This window comes from Trichomycterus rosablanca, chromosome 13, assembly GCF_030014385.1.
Source record: "Trichomycterus rosablanca isolate fTriRos1 chromosome 13, fTriRos1.hap1, whole genome shotgun sequence".
NCBI classification, from domain to species: Eukaryota; Metazoa; Chordata; class Actinopteri; order Siluriformes; family Trichomycteridae; genus Trichomycterus; species Trichomycterus rosablanca.
Genome location: NC_086000.1, coordinates 26,422,272 through 26,441,986, shown reverse-complemented (window position 1 = coordinate 26,441,986; position 19,715 = coordinate 26,422,272). Strand labels below are relative to the sequence as shown.

Sequence of the window (19,715 nt, the reverse complement as noted above, 5' to 3'; positions counted from 1 at the left end):
AAAAAGCACTGCTTAAGATTTGAACTCGATCACAGAACTAGCATAATTTACCGCTGTACCCCAAGTCCTTGCTCTTAATATTTATGATGAAGGTAAGCCAACATACTACATACATACTTACATTACATACAACATAGGCAGTGACAGTTCAGCGGTTAAGGTACTGGACTAGTAATCATAAGGTTGCCGGTTCAAGCCCCACCATTACCAATTGCCCCTAAACAAGGCCCTTAACTATCCTGAATTGCTTGAATTTGATAACTAAGTCACTTTGGATTAAAGCTAAATGTCGTAAATGTAATTATTTAAAATGTGTTTTGAGGGCAGTTGTAGCCTAATGGTTAAGGTACTGGAGTAGTAATCAGAAGGTCGCTGGTTCAAGCCCCACCACTGCCCGGTTGCTGCTGTTGGGCCCTTGAGCAAGGCCCTTAACCCTCAATAGCTCAGACTGTATACCGTCACAGTATCGTAAGTCGCTTTGGAAGGCTTCTGCTAAATGCCGAAAATGTAAATGTACTTCATTAGTGGTTAAATACACAACCTGATACCAGACATGACAGGATAATGGACTGTTATCTAAGAGCTGAAACTCATTAAAAAGACTGTTATAGCATCAACAAAGAGTAAAGCAAACGAAAGCAAATTTTTGTACATGATCCCCAAATAAAAAGGACATTTTGTAATTCTAAAGGCTGTTGTATTACAAATTCTAGCATTATGTTGCCATGAAAACATAATGCTGCCACAATCGCTTCACTCAGATCGCAGCATTTAGCATGGAACACAGAAGACACACTAGAACTAAGCTGTAACACTTAGCCTTTGTTAACTTCCAGACACATTAGTCCAAAACACTGCTGTCGTAGTAATAGTCAAAATACATAAACATGCTGTAACAGCACCAAAACCACCGCTGGTTTAATGCTCCATTACAGTGGTGTGTAGCACAGTGGTTTCTACTTATCAAAATCCCATAAAAGACCTGAACCAACATCTACAACTTTAATGGACTGTGAGGTAAGTTGTACAACAAACATTACATACACACAGTGTGCTGTGTGGATTAGCAGGGAGTATTCATACAAAAACACATAAATGTTTGCTCACCTCAAAGTAGCAGAGGGATTCAGGGCTGACTGCTGAGTCCTTGTTGTGTCAGGTTGAACAACAGGGATCGGGCCGAGTGTCCCTCTGCTAAAAACGCCATTAGCCAAGTTCAGATTGGTCAGCTGAAAAGTACAAACAGCAGAAATGGAATGAACTGAAACAAAACATGTATGTAGTCTTATACTGAAATGCGTTTTAAAAGACGAGTTTCCACTATGTTTATTTTGAATGGGAAAACATGCTGAGATAGCTGTTTGGAGGTAAAAAGTTTTTTAACACAAAGCTCACATTATGCATCACGATGCATTTTTCACAGCATACTACCATTAGCAAAAATGAGTGCATACTCATACTGAGCGCATAGCCACTAATGAACCGCTGCTTTCTCACCCTCTCTATTTCCTCGGCTGTTTCCGTCAGGGGTCGCTGGTGGATCGTGATCGGCATTATTGATTTGGTACAGTTTTTACGTCGGATGCCCTTCCTGACACAACCCTCCCTATATATCCGGGCTTGGGACCGGCACTACAATGCACTGGTTTATGCAGCCTAGTGGCTAGGTACCTATAATACAATTCAGTGTCTCAAACCCACGCATACACAGGGAGAACATGCAAACTCTGCAGAGAAAGGACCTGGACCGCTCCACCTGGGGATCGAACCCAGGACTTTCTTGCTGTAAGGCGACAGTGCTACCCACTTAGCCACCGTGCCGCCTGCTGCTTTCACATCATCATCACATAAAAATCTTCTTCCCCTTAAAGCTTCTTTGTGTCCAAAAAGGTGAAAAGATGGCGCTAAATCCAGACTATAAGTCTCTCAGACATTACCAATGACTACTCCTCCTGCCCTCGTATACCTCGATACCTCGTATATATAAAGAACTCATTTTATTTTACCCATTTTTCTCCCACTTTAGCGCATCCAATTTCTACCAGTCAATCATCCTCTCACTAATGCTGGTCCCTGCTCCTGATTGGGGAGGACGAGGCTGCTCCACGCCCCCTCCGACACGTGCACAGCAATCGAATATCTTATCACCTACACTTGACAAGTGCAGTGTGGTACAGTGCTGTGTACGGCGGGCCACACCCTCTACCGCACTCCTTCCCCATCTCCGTGCAGGTGCCACCAACCAGCCAGCAAAGGTCGTAATCGCACTAGTCTGAGAGAGAGTCCCCATCCGGCTTAATCCCGCCCCTTATCTGAACAACAGGCCAATCGTTGTTCATGTAGCCACTCCGCCTCAGCCGGCAAGGCAGAGCCGAGATTCAATATGATGTATTAGAGATCTCAGCTGTGGTGAACAGCGTGTGTTTTACCGCTGCGCCACCTGAGCGGCTAAAGAACTCATTTTTTTAACCCCTAGCAGATGGGTGAAGTTTAAGAGATTAATAATGGAACTGTACTTTTTCAGGCCTTTATGTCATCATGGCTGGTTACTACGAATGTGTTTGAGTATTCGTGCAGATTTTTGAAGCCGTCTTTTGCTATACAAACAGGCTTTCGCTTTTTTCAATATTCCAGTAGGTTATTCAAAGGACATCAGGCATTCGGTGGAAATGAGTAATTTTACACACAGCTACTTCTTAGTTCCAAGGAGGATGTAATTATACAAGTCTTTGTCTGTTTCCCACTCTAATCACTAACACATAGACTGTAAACAAACCCCAGGGTCATCAAAATCACTGGACCACAACATGGGAAAAGGATGTAAAATAAACTGCAGCAATTAGGATACCGGATGGATTAAAGAGCTAATAGAAAGCTTCCAGATTCCACAAGCAGAAGACTTTTTCAGGATGTGCTGAACTGCGGTGCTTTACATGTTTTGCTCTTCGTGCTGCTTCAGAGCTGACGAAGCTGTTTATTTTCAGAGTTTGGGGTTGAGTTTCCAGGCAGGTGGACAGCTTAGCAGTTTGTCTGCTTGTCATGCAGGAGAAAGGGAAATGTCAAGCATTCCTTAGCGACAGGTGTTTAAATGAATGCAAGATTTGTCAGAGAACAACCAGGCCTTTTTGAGTTTTTGTGAAGGAACATCACTGTTTTTTATGTATCTGTTAAAGATCTGCTATCACTTGTTGATAGATTTTAAACACAGTGCCACCTATATACAACAGGCTGACCAGACTGTCTAAGAAGACTTAAACACCCATATTTCTCATATGAAATCATACTGGCTTATTAGCACCAATAGAACGAATTGTATTTCACAGATGTTTTTTTGTTTATGCATTTTCTCCCCTTTTTCTCCCTTTAAGCGTGTCCAATTGCCCGATTAAGTCATGCTTCCTTCTCCACCAATGCCGATCCCCGCTCTGATTGAGGAGAACAAAGCTAACCCATACCCCCTCCGACACGTGGGCAGCAGCCATATGCATTTTCTCACCTACACTTTGACGAGTGCAGTGCGGATCAGCACTGTGTACGGAGACACACACCCTGAACCGTACTCTTTTCCCGTCTCTGTGCAGGCGCCATCAATCAACCTGCAGAGGTCGTAATTGCATTAGGTATGAGAGAGTCCCTATCCGGCTTTAATATCCCACCCCTATCTGAACAACAGGCCAATCGTTGTTCATGTGATTGCTCAGCCCAGCCGACAGGAAGAGCTGAGACTCGATACTATGTATGAGATCCCAGCTCTGGTGTTCCAGCGTGTGTTTTTAACCACTGCTTTATCCTGGTCAGTTCTGCGGTGGGTCCGGTTTCCCTGTAATCATTAGGTACAATGCACTAACACACCCGGACAGGACGGCAATCCCACTTTATTTTTATAATACTATACTGTCAAGTTGGATGATTGGATTACATTGTGTAAAACTTTAGCAGGTTCATTTCTTACAGTCTCTACCTTGAAGAAAAAAAGTATTTACACCAACACCTGCATGGCCTATAATGTTACAAAGCAAAAAGAAATGAACTTGCAGACATCATCATGTTCTAAATCATACAAATTCAAAATATGGCCACATAAATCCTCTGTGTTTGGATTAAACTGTTCTGTGGCTCTCTAATTAGAATGCCACTTCATAGCACCATGTTTACAGTGCAAACTAAAGGAAACTGCAGTCATATCTCAGCCCTATTACAAACATGCCAGAGATGACGACCGACCTCTAGTAATGACTTAACTGTAAAAGCTAAATATATGCTGCTAGACTTGGGTCAAAGAACGCAAAGAATGTGTCTCATCCAGACCCCTAAATGTTCATTTCTGGCATAAAACACAGGCAAATTCCAAGCAAATTATGTACTTAATACTGGAAACGACATCGTTTTAAGGCCAGCCTGTGAAAATATAGCCTTACTGCAGCCAAAAAGACTTCATGCTGTATGAATGAAATATCTTACTACTATTATTCTCCTGGGTAAAAATACCAACCAGCAGAACAGAGAGCTGGTTGCTGCATGCTTTTCTATATTTGGGGTTTAATACAGCGAGCTAAAACAGAAATGTTGATAAGCTGGCTGCATTGTGTTTATATTTAAAGATGAACTGAAAGACCTGAGGTTGAACTTCATGATCAGGAAGGTCAACGGGGACACATGTAGAACTGTAGGATTCAATTTTTGCACTGTATTGACCACTAATAGCAGGGGTGGGCAATTAAATTCTGCAAGGGGCCACATAAGAAACTGGGACTGCTGTGGAGGGCCGGACCAACAGGCTGAACTTAATTCTGCTCAATATTAGTTGGATCTCTTTAGAAAAAAGGAGTAAACTGTACAGTTTTGATAAGCTGTTACTGTTAAGAGTAGATGTTACAATCAGGCAATGAACATGAGAAGCAGGCATAGTCAAAACATCAACATTATTTAACTATTTAATCATAACTTAAACTTTTTCAAAAATAGATGTGAACAAAATGTGTATGTTTTAAATAAACTATACACAAAGTGCTATTGCTATTTTTTAATTACCCCTTTCACTGTTTTTTTTTTTTTCAGTCATTTGTTATTGTTGGATATTCTTTTTGGAAATCATAAAGCTGATTCTTGACTGCTCCAGTACTGGACGTGTAAAATGTAATAAAAAGTCCTTGTTGCTTTTGCATTTACATGCAAAGCTTCAGATGTGACTCTCTGCAGCATTCTTGTATTTCTCAGTGTTTATTACCGTAATGGCGATTTGAACCCTAAATTGTGATCCTTGAACAGCATTGTACATCTGACTTCAGTAAATAAACACTTATAAGTTCATGTCTGGTTAAAACTCAACCGTCTCTATCAATCACACTCAGTTCTATTCGCCAACACATTACGGTGAAGCTGGATACACTCACACATTATCATTGAAACTTACGTAAATGTAAAGAAATAGCGGCCCTATCAAAATAAAAACAATCCTGTTGTATTGCATGTGTGATGTACATTTATTTACGTCTGATTTTTAATTGCCACTGACCTTATGCGGGTCGGTTGTGGACAGCCAAAGGGCCGGATGTGGCCGCGGGCCATACAATGCTCAGGTGTGACTAATAGGATGAAAGGCATTAATGAAAATGACACTGTTCTGTACCAACACAAAACCATCAAGACAACATTGTAGAACTGATTTTTTTTCCTGAGCTGGGTGTTTGGATTTGTGATTTTTTGGCACGGCAATGTATGCACAGCTAAATAGAAACAGCAACAGAGTATAAGTTTATGGTTGTTTGCACAGTGGTTAATGAATTAAATTAAGTCCCAATTGTAAGTCAGTTTGATAAAAAGCATCTGCTAAAGGCCATAAATGTGTAAATAACTTGATGCAACACACTAATAAAAGCAATAGCAAATCACTTTGACCAAGCAGTCACAACACACAAAACAAACCTCATAAATGTCTTTAATTTATAAAAACAATTAACGAAATAGAAAATGCACTTAGATCACTGTATTTGTAACTCTTATGTCTCTGGCAGGCTCAACTAGACTAAAGTATTTTATTTATTATTTATTAGGGTTTTAACGTCATGTTTTACATGGTTACATTCAAGATTCATCAGTTCACAAGTTCAAATGTCAAACACAATCATGGACAATTTTGTATCTCTAATTCACCTCACTTGTATGTTTTTGGACTGTGGGGGGAAACCAGAGATACTGGAGGAAACCCACACAGACATAGTGAGAACCTGCAAATGCCACACAGAAAGGTCCTGGACCACTCCACCTATGAATCGAACCCAGGACCTTTTCGCTGTGAGGTGACAGTGCTACCCACCGAGTCATCCTGAGGATGTACTTAGATCACTACATTTGTAACTCTTATAAGTCTTTGGCAGGCTCATTTAGATTACAGTAAACACTTTAGTCATGTGACCGTGATATCTTCATTAGTTGTAACAGAGCTCATCAGTTGGAATGACTCCAACCATGCAATTGTGTTCTGATACTTTGCAAATACATTCAAGCTATGTGTGGTTAAAGATTAGCAGTTGTTTCTGTTGATAATCTTTAGTTTTGTAGTTCCTTTCTATGCTGGAATACACGATTCAGCTGCACTGTCCTAATACGTACAGTATTACAAAGTGGTTTGATTCCAAATCGCAAAGAAAAGCAGGCAAACATTTCCTCATGTGTTTGTCCAACCTATTAAACTCCAAGCTCGAGAGTAACGTCTCCACCAGGAACCAAATGAACTCTATGGTAAACAAAGTAAGCACCTTCTAATGCAACAATATACACTGGAGTGGAGGAGAAAGGGAGTAAGAGAATACACAATCTGTGTGGTCTAATCACATTACAAAGTGGAGAAAGGAAGAGAGGGAATCAGAAGGCAGCTCAGTCTGTAAGCTTAAGGGCAAAATGATAGAAGTGTAAAAAGAAGGCAATGCCCATAGACCTTGTACTGCCCCACTTGGTGCCAATTTGCCACATTCTTTTATTTATAAGCATCAATTACTCAGAAAAAGCAGGCAGCCTGTTAAATATCAACACAAAGCACCTCCCTGTAGAGCATCTGATAATGAGACCTCACACAAAGCTGCCGACTTTCTATCCTTCAGTGACTCAGCCAACTACCAGACTGAATCCTACAGTACATCCCCTAAAGTCTCTGTGATTTCACTGAGTAAGAGTACCAATAAAATAAACTGTACAAAAAATAAGCAATAAAAATGATGTGTACTTGGGTTTGAGCTGGAATGCCTTAGAATAGAACGCCTTTATTTGTCATATATACATATACAGGTGTACAGTACAACGAAATTCTTTCTTCACATATCTCAGATTGTTGTTTTTTTTTTGAAAGCTGGGGTCAGAGCACAGGGTCAGCCATTGTACGGCACCCCTGGAGCAAAGATGTTTAAGGGCCTTGCTCAAGGGCCTAACAGTGGCTGCATGGCAGAGCTGGGATTCGAACTCTCAACCTTTCAGTTGATAGTCCAAATCCCTACCCACTAGGCTACCACTGTCCCCAAAATAGGCTCTTATTGATTAATTAATTCCAAATGATTGGTCATAGATTTGGAATGGGACTTTCAATGACTGAGAATGTTAGCTTCATGCTACGGGAGCACAGAGGGCTACACACTAGCAGCACTCCACACACACCTGCCACCAGCTCAGGGACAGTGGGTGACCATGTCACACACACATTATGAAGTTTTATTCTCATTACTACCTACATAAAATATTACTGTCACAGTTACCATTTTTATAGTTACTATTTTTTTATTATTATCTTATTTTATGTTTACATATATGTAACTATTTTGTATATATTGGATGTGTTTGAAAACCTAGTGAGCTGCCTTGCTGTCTACTGCCTACATAGGCAGCTGCCTCAGTAGAGAGGATTCTAATAAGACATCGACTTATAAGTCAGGTTATTCGAACGCACTACTTGGACAGTGATTACAGCGTTTACATCAGTTTTTGCTTACTAAGCTAACACAGTTAGCCTCAGGTCATTCAAACCAATAATTCACGTATTTATAGAATAGAATGTCTTTATTTGTCATATATACATATACATATGTACAGTACAATGAAATTCTTTCTTCGCATATCCCAGCTTGTTTAGAAGCTGGGGTCAGAGCGCAAGGTCAGCCATCATACGGTGCCCCTGGAGCAGAGAGGGTTAAGGGCCTTGCTCAAGGGCCCAAAAGTGGCTGCATAGCAGAGCTAGGATTTCGAACCGTCAACCTTTCAGTTGATAGCTCAAAGCTCTACCCACTAGGCTACCACTGTCCCTAAACCGGGGAGAGTGTGAACGCAGTCCCCCACTATCAAAATTGATGCAGTCGAGATTCCCACATTTGGGGAATTCGCAGGGGTCAGCACAACCGGGGGGAGCAATGGCTGAGCCTCACCCTGGGTGAACCACCTTCTTGATCATGGTCTCGCCCCTGCCAGGTAAGTATTTATTTATTTAAATTTAAAAATGTTAAAAATGTCATTTTTTTTGTGAGAAAAGTTGTGCCGCACTGAATGCTGGGATTGCCTTTACCGCTAAGGAAGCGTCAGATGCTTCCTCGTTATTCAGTCAAAATACAGCTCAAATTTAAGGTGCCTTACTAGGCAGCATTTCAAGGCATCTAAGAATTCGAACAGCCTTCTCGGGAACGCGGGTAGGATGACGTAAAATGCTGTCTATGCAGAGAGCTCACACCCATTGTACTATTTTATTGTGATTTTTTCTTTCATCTTCTACTTTTCATTCTTTTTCCTAAAACTGTAATTAAGCTTTGGCAATACAAATGTCCTTATTCGTCATGCCAATAAAGCCAGCTTTGAGTTTAAAACAAAAAAGAGAGAAAATACTGCAGAGTACATGTCTCATTTTCATAAAAAAAACAGCACGTTTCATTGGAAAATGAGACATGAAACACCCTGATAAGGAATATTAGCTCAAATTAAACAGACACTCACATGTTGTGTTAGCAGGCTAATGTGGCTGGAGGTGCTGTACTGACGAGCTGCTTGTTTCTCCACCAGTTTCTTCAGGGCAGTGACGATGGCCTGCTGGTTGGACTGAGCCTGAGCCGCTAGTGAACCTTGTTCCTTAAGCACTCCAGCTGAAGCAGGTCTGAACTTACTGACCTTTTGAGTTACTGAAAAACATACAAATATAATAAATATTCAATATACAGTCATTTGCTATTGACTGCCTATAAACCATTACATAATCTAGGCAGAATAAATAATAGGTGCTCGGATGGTGCTGTGGTAAAATATGCTAGCCCACTATCACTAGGATATAGGGTTTGAATCCCAGCTGTGTTGTTAGCCCATTGGGCATACAGTTACAGACATGATTGGCTATGTCTGAAGGGGAGGGGATTCAGGATTATTTACATTTTCAGCATTTAGTGGATGCTTTTATCCAAAGCGACTTAGTTGTGACAGTATACAACCTAAGCAATTGAGGGTTAGGGGTCTTTGCTCAAGGGCCCAACAGCGGCAACCTGGCAGTGGTGGGGCTTGAACCGGCAACCTACCGATTACTGAACCAGAACCTTGCACTAGGCTACAGCTGCCCCAGATTATTTGATCGAGAGCAGAATTCATGGTTGCATCAAGTATGACAAGTCTCCGAAGTCCTGTAGAAAAAAAGCGGCCCAGATAATCACACTACTCCCACCATGACTGACTGTTCTTGATGATGGAAAAAGGTGTTAGCTTAATGTCAGATGTAGTGGGACCCATGTCTTCTACAAAGTTTCACCCTGGACTCATCAGTCCACAGAACATTATACCACAAGTCCTCTAGAAGGTCATCTAGATGTTTTTGGCAAATGCAAGATGAGTCTTGTGTTCTTTTTGATCAGCAATATTTTGTGACTTGACACACTCTCATGGCTGCCATTTTGCCCAGTGTCTTTCTAATTGTGGAATGATGTACATTGGCAAAGCCTTTAGCACTGTATGCCTCTGCTAGCCCATGATAGCAGACTGGCACTTTGTTTACTAATATGTAATGTTAGCTTAGATTCGTCACAGTTTGGGAGCTTAGCCGGTGCAGAAGTCTAATGTAGTAGCTCACCAACACAGAAATCCAGGCTCAAATCTCAGAGATGGGTTTTAACCTTCGTGTCGCTGGAAAAGCAGCGTCTAGGTTTTGGAGTGGCCGAAGTCCTAACACGAATCCCACTGCAATGCTGTGGCAAAATCTTAAACAAGCAGTTCATACTCAAAAACCTTCCAATGTTGCCAAATTAAAACACAATAGTCTTATCTACTGCATGTTTAAGACATGGTTAGAGCAGCAAAGCAATACAAAGGGTTTGAAACAGGAAGAATGAATTTGAAATATATATATATATACCTGTATATATATATTAAAAAAAACTGCCCAGATGGCACAGCGGGATGTTCCACTAGCACACCAGCACAGTGATTCTAAACTTCTTGGTTTGAAACTCTGTGTTGTCACCAGTCGGCTGGGCATCATCTAGCGGGCAAAATTGGCATGCCACAGTGTCTGCTGGGGCAGGAAGGCCGGACTATGTGGGTGGGGTCTTCAAATGCTGTGCAGGGACCCTGATTAGCAAATAGAGGCACCTGTGCAGAGTGTGAAAAGGGGTCCACTAGGACTGCACATGGATCGGAGACGGCGTGAGAAGAAAATATATCATCCTCGAAGGCAATCAGGGATCCCCCAGCAGTGGAAGACAAATTGACTACACTAAATTGGGAGAAAAATGGGGAGGAAATGCATAAATAAATAGAAAAAAAAACTAGTAAGGGGACTCTGGTCAGATCTGGAGTATGCAGCAGCCATAAAGCAGGAAGGCAGGTCGCCAACAGCTGAGAAGCTTATTATTGACGACCTTGATTGCATTTGTACCTGATTTGTACTGCATAGGTAAAAGATATAAGTAATGTTTTAGCTACTAATTTATTAGTACATGAAATAAAAAATTGTAATCTTCTGAACTTGTAGAATACTAGTTGTGTAACTTACCATGCCCTGCAGAAGAAGCCCTTGTGAATTGCTGACTGGACACTTCTGAAGCACTGGGACCGCTAGATGCCCTGACCGAAACACCATTAATAAAGGGCTGTGCTGATTGGGAATGCTGGGATCTGTGTAGCACTTCCGTCTTTAGCGTTGGTCCGGTTAAATTTGAACTTGATGATGGCCGTATGACTCGAGCAGGCTGCAGGGTGCTGGCAGATACAGATGATGAAGTGGTCTGCTGGATTTTTTGGGACTCATGTGGAGGAGGCTGGACGTACCGAGGCGGTTGAAGATCTTTACGAGTTTCAGGATTTGATGCTAGGAGTCGTTGCTGGAGGTAGATCTGCTCACAGTCTAAGGCAGCAGGATAAGATGAGGTGTGTTGGGAACCTCGGACAATGGCATGAGATTTGCAGCTTCTTAGTGTTTTGAACTGAACATCTCCGACTTTGAGAGCTTGGGTTGAAGTGTCATTATTTTCAACAACTGTAAGATTGGGTCTTTCACTCCCAGTGTCTTCATCTTGTGTATTGTTTACTTTACTGTCATTATTCTGAGTATTTAGGGTGGTTAAAGGTCCAGTGTGATTAGTTACAATGTATTTGTGATCTCCACTTTGTATAGTGTTGCTGTGGCTGTTCTGGTAAACTGTTTTACTAGATTTGCTGGATTCAGGTTTTGATGTACACTCTTGAATCTCATTTTTTGCGCCAATGGCCCTAACAGTGGTCACTGAGGATTCCGGAGCATCAGGGTTATGATTGCCATTTAATAGAGCTGGGAAAGAATCATAAAAAAAGAATCAATAGGAAGGAAAACAATATTTGAACACATCATTTAAGTATAAATTTATATATACATGCAATTAAGTATTAATTAATAAATTAGTATTTACACAAATTATGCTGCAAATAAAAAAAAAAACACATTTATTTTAATAAAACCAGGTGCAGTTTTAATAATGAATTAAAACTAAATAAAAACCCCAAAAGCCATAGCAAGCAGCTATGACATCCCTGTCAGTACAACTGGTTTGATAATCTGCTGGTAAATATTTCAAAGAACCACAATTTGTCCCCAGACGAGTACAACCCACAAGATTACACAACAAACTTTTTAATTTAATAATAAGGAAGTTAAGAAAGAAAGGGATGGGGTGGGAGCATCATGATATCGGACTGCGGCTCTGTAAATGGTTCTTGGCTATTACACCTCATAGAGGTGATATTACATGGAAGTGAATTACTCACAAGAAATCAAGACAACAATTCTAATAAATATACTTCCAAACTCAAGGTTTATAAAACAAAAGAAGGTAAATGTGCTTGCATGGCCTAGCCAGTCTTCTAACCTGAATCAAGCTTGCATACTACTGTAAGCATTTTAGGTGTATAGTATTTTAAGCCGTTTTTTTTTCTGTCCTAAATACATATTTATATTTATTTATCCATTTTCACAAAGTGTTTGATTCTAGTCAGGATTGAGGTGATTGGTTGGATTGTGCAGCAGGACAATGATCCAAATCACACAAGCAAGTCCATCTCTGAAGGGCTCAACAGGAACACAATGAAGGTTTTGGAGTGGCCAAAATCTTAACATGTATCCCATTGCAATGCTGTGGCAAGACCTTAAATAAACAGTTTTATAAGCAGTTTATACAAAACAATTCTGGACCAAAAAGACTCTTCTCAAGTGAACACAAACATGTGATTGTAGTTCTTGCTACCAAGGGTGGCACAACCAGTTATTTATTGGGTTTAACTTTTTTCAGTTACTTTTTTCCACACGTGTTATATGGGAAGGAAGATAAAAGTCTTTAACTTCAATAAATGAAAAAATCATTTAAAAAGCTTTGTGTTTACTCCTGTTGTCTTTATATCACATCATATATCATATCATAAAGCATTTTTATTTATATCATATCATAATTTTTTTAATATGCAACATAAATAATCTGCTGAACTGATGAAAAATGGTTTTGTTTTGGGCTAAAAACTGCTATAAATAACTGGTTATGATATTGAGGAAAATAAACACAATAGTCTTTTCCCCAACAGACACATTTCAGTCTATAATAAAAATTATTACTTTTCCTGCTGTGAGGTTTTGCTGGCTCTCCTGAGTCTGCGCTCGAACATTTGGTTCCCAAAAACACGCTGGAGGACTTGTTCTTCTGTGTGTAGAATGTGAGGACGTCTTCTAGACCACTTTCACTTCAAACAGGTAAGACAGTATGAATATTGAATAAAAACTACACAGCACTTAAATATATCAATATTATTTATAACCGGGGGGTTTTGCTGACTTCTAAACTTGACTCCCCCCACAGACACAGAAGGATAAGTTTATAGATGGGATTACAATGTATGCAATTTACTCTACAGTAAAATCTAGCAGTCATACAAGTAAAAACACTATATGGCCAAAAGCAGTGAGCTTGTTGGACATCCCATTTCAAAAACAAATGATATTAAAATACATCGACCTCTATGACCTCTAGCAATGGCAGGTTTAGATAGTGAACATACAAAAAAAGTAGTTAAATGTGGGTGGCACAGTAGCACAGGTAGTAAAGAGGATGCCAAACAGTAATATGGGCCCTAAATTTGATCCATGTGGGTTTTGTGTTATCTTTACATACTAACAACATGCATCTTTATGTAAAAAGACACTGGCGTAAAAGAACTCCGGTACCCTGCCCTTAATCCCATTAGGAATTTTATTTTTCCCAATCTAGACTTTTTCAATTCTGAGTTTGAATTCACTGCTGCTTTCACAAAACCCCCATCTAATCAAGACAATTGAGATCACAACATGCACGCACCAACACGTGTCCAATCTGCGGCCTTCCTACCACCTGGCAGTGTTGTTTTCCCACCCAGAGCTGTATTGTGTACAGAGCACTTTGCTATGCTAAATAGTCCCAAAAATCGCATATCACAGCAACAGTGGCAAGAGACCCCATTTGACCTCCCATCCCTCAAACATGGCCAATTGTGTTAGTGTGGATGCCTGGCCAGGTCAGTAGCTCTGCTAAGGTTCAAACACTCCGCAGTGGTGTGTTCTCACAACACCTGAGCATCTTGTGAAAAGTCTTTTAAAATAATACAGCCTGTTAAAGCTTTAAAGAAGAAAAGCAACTATATATTATAGCTAATGGTTTTGGTATAGAATTTCCAACAATGTAATGGTCAGGTGGGTACATATTTTTGAACATTTAGTGTAAATATGTGAAATACCTTCCTCTAGGAAATACCTAAAAATGTAGTAAATCAGATTTTTGTTTTTTGTTTAATTTTTTTCTCAGCCATTGTAAGAATCCATCCCAATCGCCTAGTTCATTTTTTAAACGTTGTTGGCAGGGGAGTGCAGTGGCAGAACAAGTATGGCCCCACAACATGGTAATGTCTTATTAATGCTAATGGGTTCGGGAAAGATGGCCAAATAAGCTTGGTGTCCCTGTACTCTTGGCTGTATTTTTTATTAATGTTGGTAATGAGTGCAAAATGGAAATCAGCATACTTAACAACACACCAACCTCGCTTCCAGAATGAACTCCTGAAACACACTGGGATTGATGCATCGATCTTCATCTGGAGTTTTCTCCAAACTCTTCAGCATTTGCTCAGTTTCCTAAGTTATTGAATGTAAAAAAAGTCACTTCACAAGCAAGTAAAAGAAAAAAAAAAGGCTCTGCATGATCAATTAATCCCAAAATCTGTAATTCAAGCTGGCACTGCAGTTACACTTTTACTTACAATGTACAGCAATGCTAAGATCAAGCGTGTGTTAATCACCTTTTTATAGCAGTGGATGAACTCGCCCAGTTGATAGGCCAGTATGCGTTGACGATCAGCCAAGGAAAGCTGGCGGCTGGGCAACCCCACCTGTACGTCCCGCTGCAGATTTCTGGCAGCTTTCTTCAGAAAGCGCATTACCAGCTCCTGCAGAAAGACCAAAAAAAGAACGCCTTCATTTGTCATATATACATATAGACGAATGCAGTACAACAAAATTCTTTTTCCGCATATTGTTTGTTTATTAGGATTTTGGGAGGAAACCGGAGCACCTGGAGGAAACCCACGCAGACACAGGGAGAACATGCAAACTCCACACAGAAAGGACCCGGACCGCCCCATCTGGGGATCCAACCCAGCATCTTCTTGCTGTGAGGCGACAGTGCTACCGAATTAGCCACCGTGCCACCCCTCTTTTTCCACATGTCCCAGCTTGTTTGGAAGTTGGGGTCAGAGTGCAGGCTGACCCTGAATTGATTCACAATTATGAATGCTACCTACCTGGACAGAGTGAAGTTTAATTGACTTTGTGTACAACTGATGATTAAGTGTTCCCTTAATTTTTTAAGCAGTGTATTTAAATAAAATTATAATTTCAAATATATTTTATTATATGTATGTATGGGGGCAATCCTGCAATAGCATTACCAAGAAAGGGTTTTTGTGCCATATGGTGCACAGGATTCTGTAAAACTGCTTTATGTTTGTTGGCTGTAATATGACTCAGGTACCTGTAATTTTGCCCCCATGATTTGGCCTCTTGGGCAATTTGTTATATATTTCTTTAAAAGAGTGATTTGTTCACTTATGGTCAGCTCTATTATAGCTGACATGCTATTTATTTTTGAATACACTAATGAAACTCGTGTGCAGCTGTGTTTGTACTTGTGTGATTGTGATGTTTATTATTTAATCCATCACTTTTCTATACATTTGTCCATGTATGCTAAACATAATTAAAAGTATGGGCTTATGATTAATAAAAAAACAGCATACTGGCACATGTTATGATTTTTAAAAAGTAATGTAGTTAATGTGTATATGTGTAAAATAGAAAACAAAGCCTTTACCATTTGATCACTGTCTTTCTGTGCCCAGGCAGAGGTAGTAGTTGCTCTACTCTCTTCTAGCAGCCTCATCTGGACTCGATGGAGATAGGAGGAGAAGGCCACGCGTGCCTGCACCTTACTGCGTAGGGGAAAAAGGACAGAGACAGGTGTGGAAAGGTTTTTGGACTGTATAAAATGAAGCCAAACTAAATATAAAATGTGAAGATCAAAGAAAAACAAATAAGACAAAAAAAGGAAGGGGCAGATCACACATCTATAACCCTCTGAATTGCAAAGGGTGAAGAAGCAAGCTACTTCATTCAATACACCAGGCATGTGTATGTCCATAGAAATTCAAACTACATGCCTAGTTATTCCCTTCTCCTATCATGTTGTTCAACAAGTTTACATGACAGATACACAGTGGCATGTTTAAACCTAAGTATTTGTTTAAGCCTTTTTTTTTTCAGGAAAGAACAACTTCAATTTTGTTGCGTGTCAGACAAACTGTTTAGATGTCCTGAAGTAACCTGTTTTGGAAAAAGCTGTCGAACACAAACAATGATATACTGTATTCTAATTGCTTACATCTCGTTTAGCCTTGGCAAGCACAGAGGAATTTCTACAAACTCAGACTTGTCTTTATAATTCCTGGCTCAAATTACAAATTGTTACGTGCTTCATAAGCCAAAGGCAAAGTTCTGTCTTTGTTACACTTTTGACAGGAGTACGTAATATTCATTAATGTCACTGTAGGAAATGACAAGGTGTAAATATTTTTGTAGGGCTCCTGCACAGCATGGGGAGGGAGTGAACAGGTTTCAAGCTTTTCCAACATTCTGCTGAATCTTAACAAAGGAAAGACAGTCTGACTACACCAGACAGCCAATCAGAGTCCAATCAGAGTCCCGGACAGCATGATTGGTTGATTGAGGAGGGTTTACTTCCTCTGTGTATGAGGTACATTATGGAATCGTTCATAAAAAGACATAAAAATGTACTGCAGAAAAATGACATAAGGGCAGTCAGATTTCTGAGTTTCCTCACATTACCTCTGACCCAACAAGTGTGTGTGTGAAAACCAGCTTTACTGGGACTAGCAACAGTATTAAAGTTTTATGGGCAGTTGTAGCCTAGCAGTTAAGATTCTGGACTAGTAATCAGAAGGTTGCTGGTTCAAGCCCCACCACTACCCTGGTCAGTTGCTTAGACTGGGTGTGTTCGAAAACCTAGGGAGCTGCCTTGCTGTCTTACTGTCTACATAGGCAGTTGCCTTAGTAGAGAGGATTCTAATAAGTCAATGACTTATAAGGCAAATTATTCGAACGCACTACTTAGACAGCGATTCCATCAGGTTTCGCATTTCGTGTTTAGCAGCTTGCCATTAAAACCAATAAACTGAGGTAGTACAGCACGCTAACGTCAATATAGCATCTTCCTTCATGTACCGATAACGGTTACATTTCCCGACAAGCCCGAACTTGCAAATAAAAACACTCGGTACAAGTTTATACAAGTTAAAAATCAGTAATATTTTATTTACGTTTGAAAATAACTCCATTCGTTTCTCCGCCCCGTCAGCCATGTTTATTTTTCTGTGAGAGAAGCGCACCCGACCCGCAATGAATTCTGGGATTGCCTTGATCACCAAGGCAGCGTCGGATGCTCACTCGTTCTTGAGCCAAAATAACGTTGAAATAATAAGATGCCTCAGTAGTGAGGATTTTAAGGCATCTAGGATTTCGAACAGCCTCCTTCTCGGGAGCGCGCACATGATGACGTAAAATGCTGCCTATGTAGAGAGCACACTAGCTTTTCAAACACACCCACTGTATACTGTCACAGTTATAAGTCGCTTTGGATAAAAGCATCTCCTAAGTGATGCAAATGTAATGTAAAGTAGAACTTTGTATTTGTGTAGAACAATTCAAATACAAACACTAGGTTAAAACTGCAAAATTTGGAATATACAATAATAAGCTAATACCCTAGGACCACCCCCTAAAAATGTCTGTTTCATAACAGTTGTGCGTGTCGCAGTCAGGAGACAGTGATGTAATAAATTTTGAGCAGATGGTAGTTACTCATAGTGCATGTGTTGAATCCAGCAGTTATGATCAGGCATAAACACCTGGATGAACCAGTTGACTGGGTTAGAGTATGTACAAAACAGCAAGGGGTGCTCACAGGCAGTGGTCCGAAAAGGGACAAGTCACAAAACGCTGTCCGGCACCCAAGACTTATTGATGCTAATATTGCATCTGATACAGACTAACAGAGGAGCTAGTGTGGGTGAAACTGCAGACAGCACCATAATGCACTCTATGATGATCCACCTCTCAACATACAAAAGTGAAAAGTCCTGGGTCAGAGCTGTTTTCACAGCATAACAGGCTAGTAGTCCTAAAGTTTTGGCTCATAAGTGTAATGTGTTCTCAAGAACCATTCACATGTCAATCACAGCATGATTCTCACAGCAGCACTTTGTTTGTGCATGTTTGCAAAGCTACTGCGTACATAAACTCTGACCCCTTAATATTTTCACTGCTTCATCCTAGTCAGGGATGAGGGTTAGGTCTACAAGGGTAATGCTGGATGATATGTTAATATAAACACAAATGCAGATCCCAGAGGATTAACAAAAAAATGAAGTGTTGGGGTAGTCTAGACAAACCCAGATATCAAGTGCTTGTTTCTGGTCTCTCCACAGCATCTTAATTAGGTTCAACTTGTGGTCAGTGCCAGATTACTCAGTTTAGCATTCAGAGAAAAAAAAAGCTTTTTTACATGGTGGTATAGGTGTTAAACATTGTACTTTATATAAATAAATAAAAACTATGACAACAAAATAAAAATAAGGGGGGCAGGGTTCTAGTTCTCTCTGTGTAATATGTTACAAATACACATTAACTGAGGCTATTACACTGTATAATTACAAAACAAAAATTATTCAAATGCTTTCTAACCGTAATTAGGTCTGCATACTTGATGTGGCACAGTTTTTACAACAGATGCCCTTCCTGACACAACCCTCCTTATTTTATTCAAGCTTGGGACCAGGACTGAGAGCACACTGACAAGTGCACATCCCAAAGCCTAGGATGTGCAGCCACCCCGATGAACCCCGGATCTAAGTGGTAGTGGGCTAGCGTGTTTCACCATTGTACCATGAGTGCCTGAACAACCACGATTGGGTTTGTCACATTCTGTAGAAAACAATCTAATGTTAAACTACCTTTGAATGAGAATTCAGACTGTCCCACACTGACCTGAGATTCCAGCCCTGCTGAAGAATGATGAGAAGATCCACTTTGGGATTGGTGGGATTGGTAGATTTCTGTAGTTCTTGCTTCTCACACTCACTAGCTTCCTCCTCTTTACTGCTGTGTGAACATGGTGAAGACTTTCCTCCTAAAATCAATAAATTAATTTATTTAAATAAGAGTTTTTGCTTAGACCCACTGCAACCCAGAACAGAATAAAATGGTTTGTCTTTGCTACATTATCAATGTCAAAGTAATAACAATATAAAAAAAGGCCAAGCCTCTCCTTTCATTTCTGTATCAGTTTTATGCATAAAAGTAAAGAATTATACCAGTTTTTCTCCTCCCAGTAGTGGCACGGCAGGTCTTTCTGTGGCGTCTTCTTTCCTCCAACGAGAGCAATTTTCTCTCATACAGAAGTACATGACAGGTTATGAGGGCCTCAGTCTCCAAAGGCACATTAGGCTTTAATTTCTTTCTATGAAATAAGAGGTAGACAGTACACAAAACACTAAAATAAATGGCTATTATTTTAATACTACGTGGCTATTTTATGAGGCACTTGAACTCCCCAGTCACCAGATCTCAATTAAATAGAGCACCAATT

General features: G+C 40.2%; 1 protein-coding gene and 1 non-coding gene across 9 annotated transcripts in view; both read right to left on the bottom strand.

The window, feature by feature from the left end:
- ttll5 (tubulin tyrosine ligase-like family, member 5) overlaps positions 1 to 19,715 on the bottom strand; it is a 117,681-nt gene that overhangs the window by 55,790 nt on the left and 42,176 nt on the right. For 7 of the 8 annotated variants that reach the window (XM_063007191.1, XM_063007194.1, XM_063007195.1 and 4 more), the window contains exons 20-28: positions 19,441 to 19,586; positions 19,115 to 19,256; positions 15,867 to 15,984; positions 14,797 to 14,943; positions 14,538 to 14,632; positions 13,088 to 13,212; positions 11,003 to 11,776; positions 8,968 to 9,149; positions 1,108 to 1,229 (exon numbers count right to left, since the gene is read on the bottom strand). In XM_063007191.1, coding sequence (XP_062863261.1) covers positions 1,108 to 1,229; positions 8,968 to 9,149; positions 11,003 to 11,776; positions 13,088 to 13,212; positions 14,538 to 14,632; positions 14,797 to 14,943; positions 15,867 to 15,984; positions 19,115 to 19,256; positions 19,441 to 19,586 — 1,851 coding nt within the window. The remainder of the gene's footprint in view (positions 1 to 1,107; positions 1,230 to 8,967; positions 9,150 to 11,002; positions 11,777 to 13,087; positions 13,213 to 14,537; positions 14,633 to 14,796; positions 14,944 to 15,866; positions 15,985 to 19,114; positions 19,257 to 19,440; positions 19,587 to 19,715) is intronic. The other variant, XM_063007199.1, reaches the window with a different exon arrangement.
- LOC134325889 (U1 spliceosomal RNA) lies at positions 8,294 to 8,459 on the bottom strand. Its single transcript, XR_010014401.1, has one exon. It is a non-coding gene; the product is annotated as a U1 spliceosomal RNA (small nuclear RNA).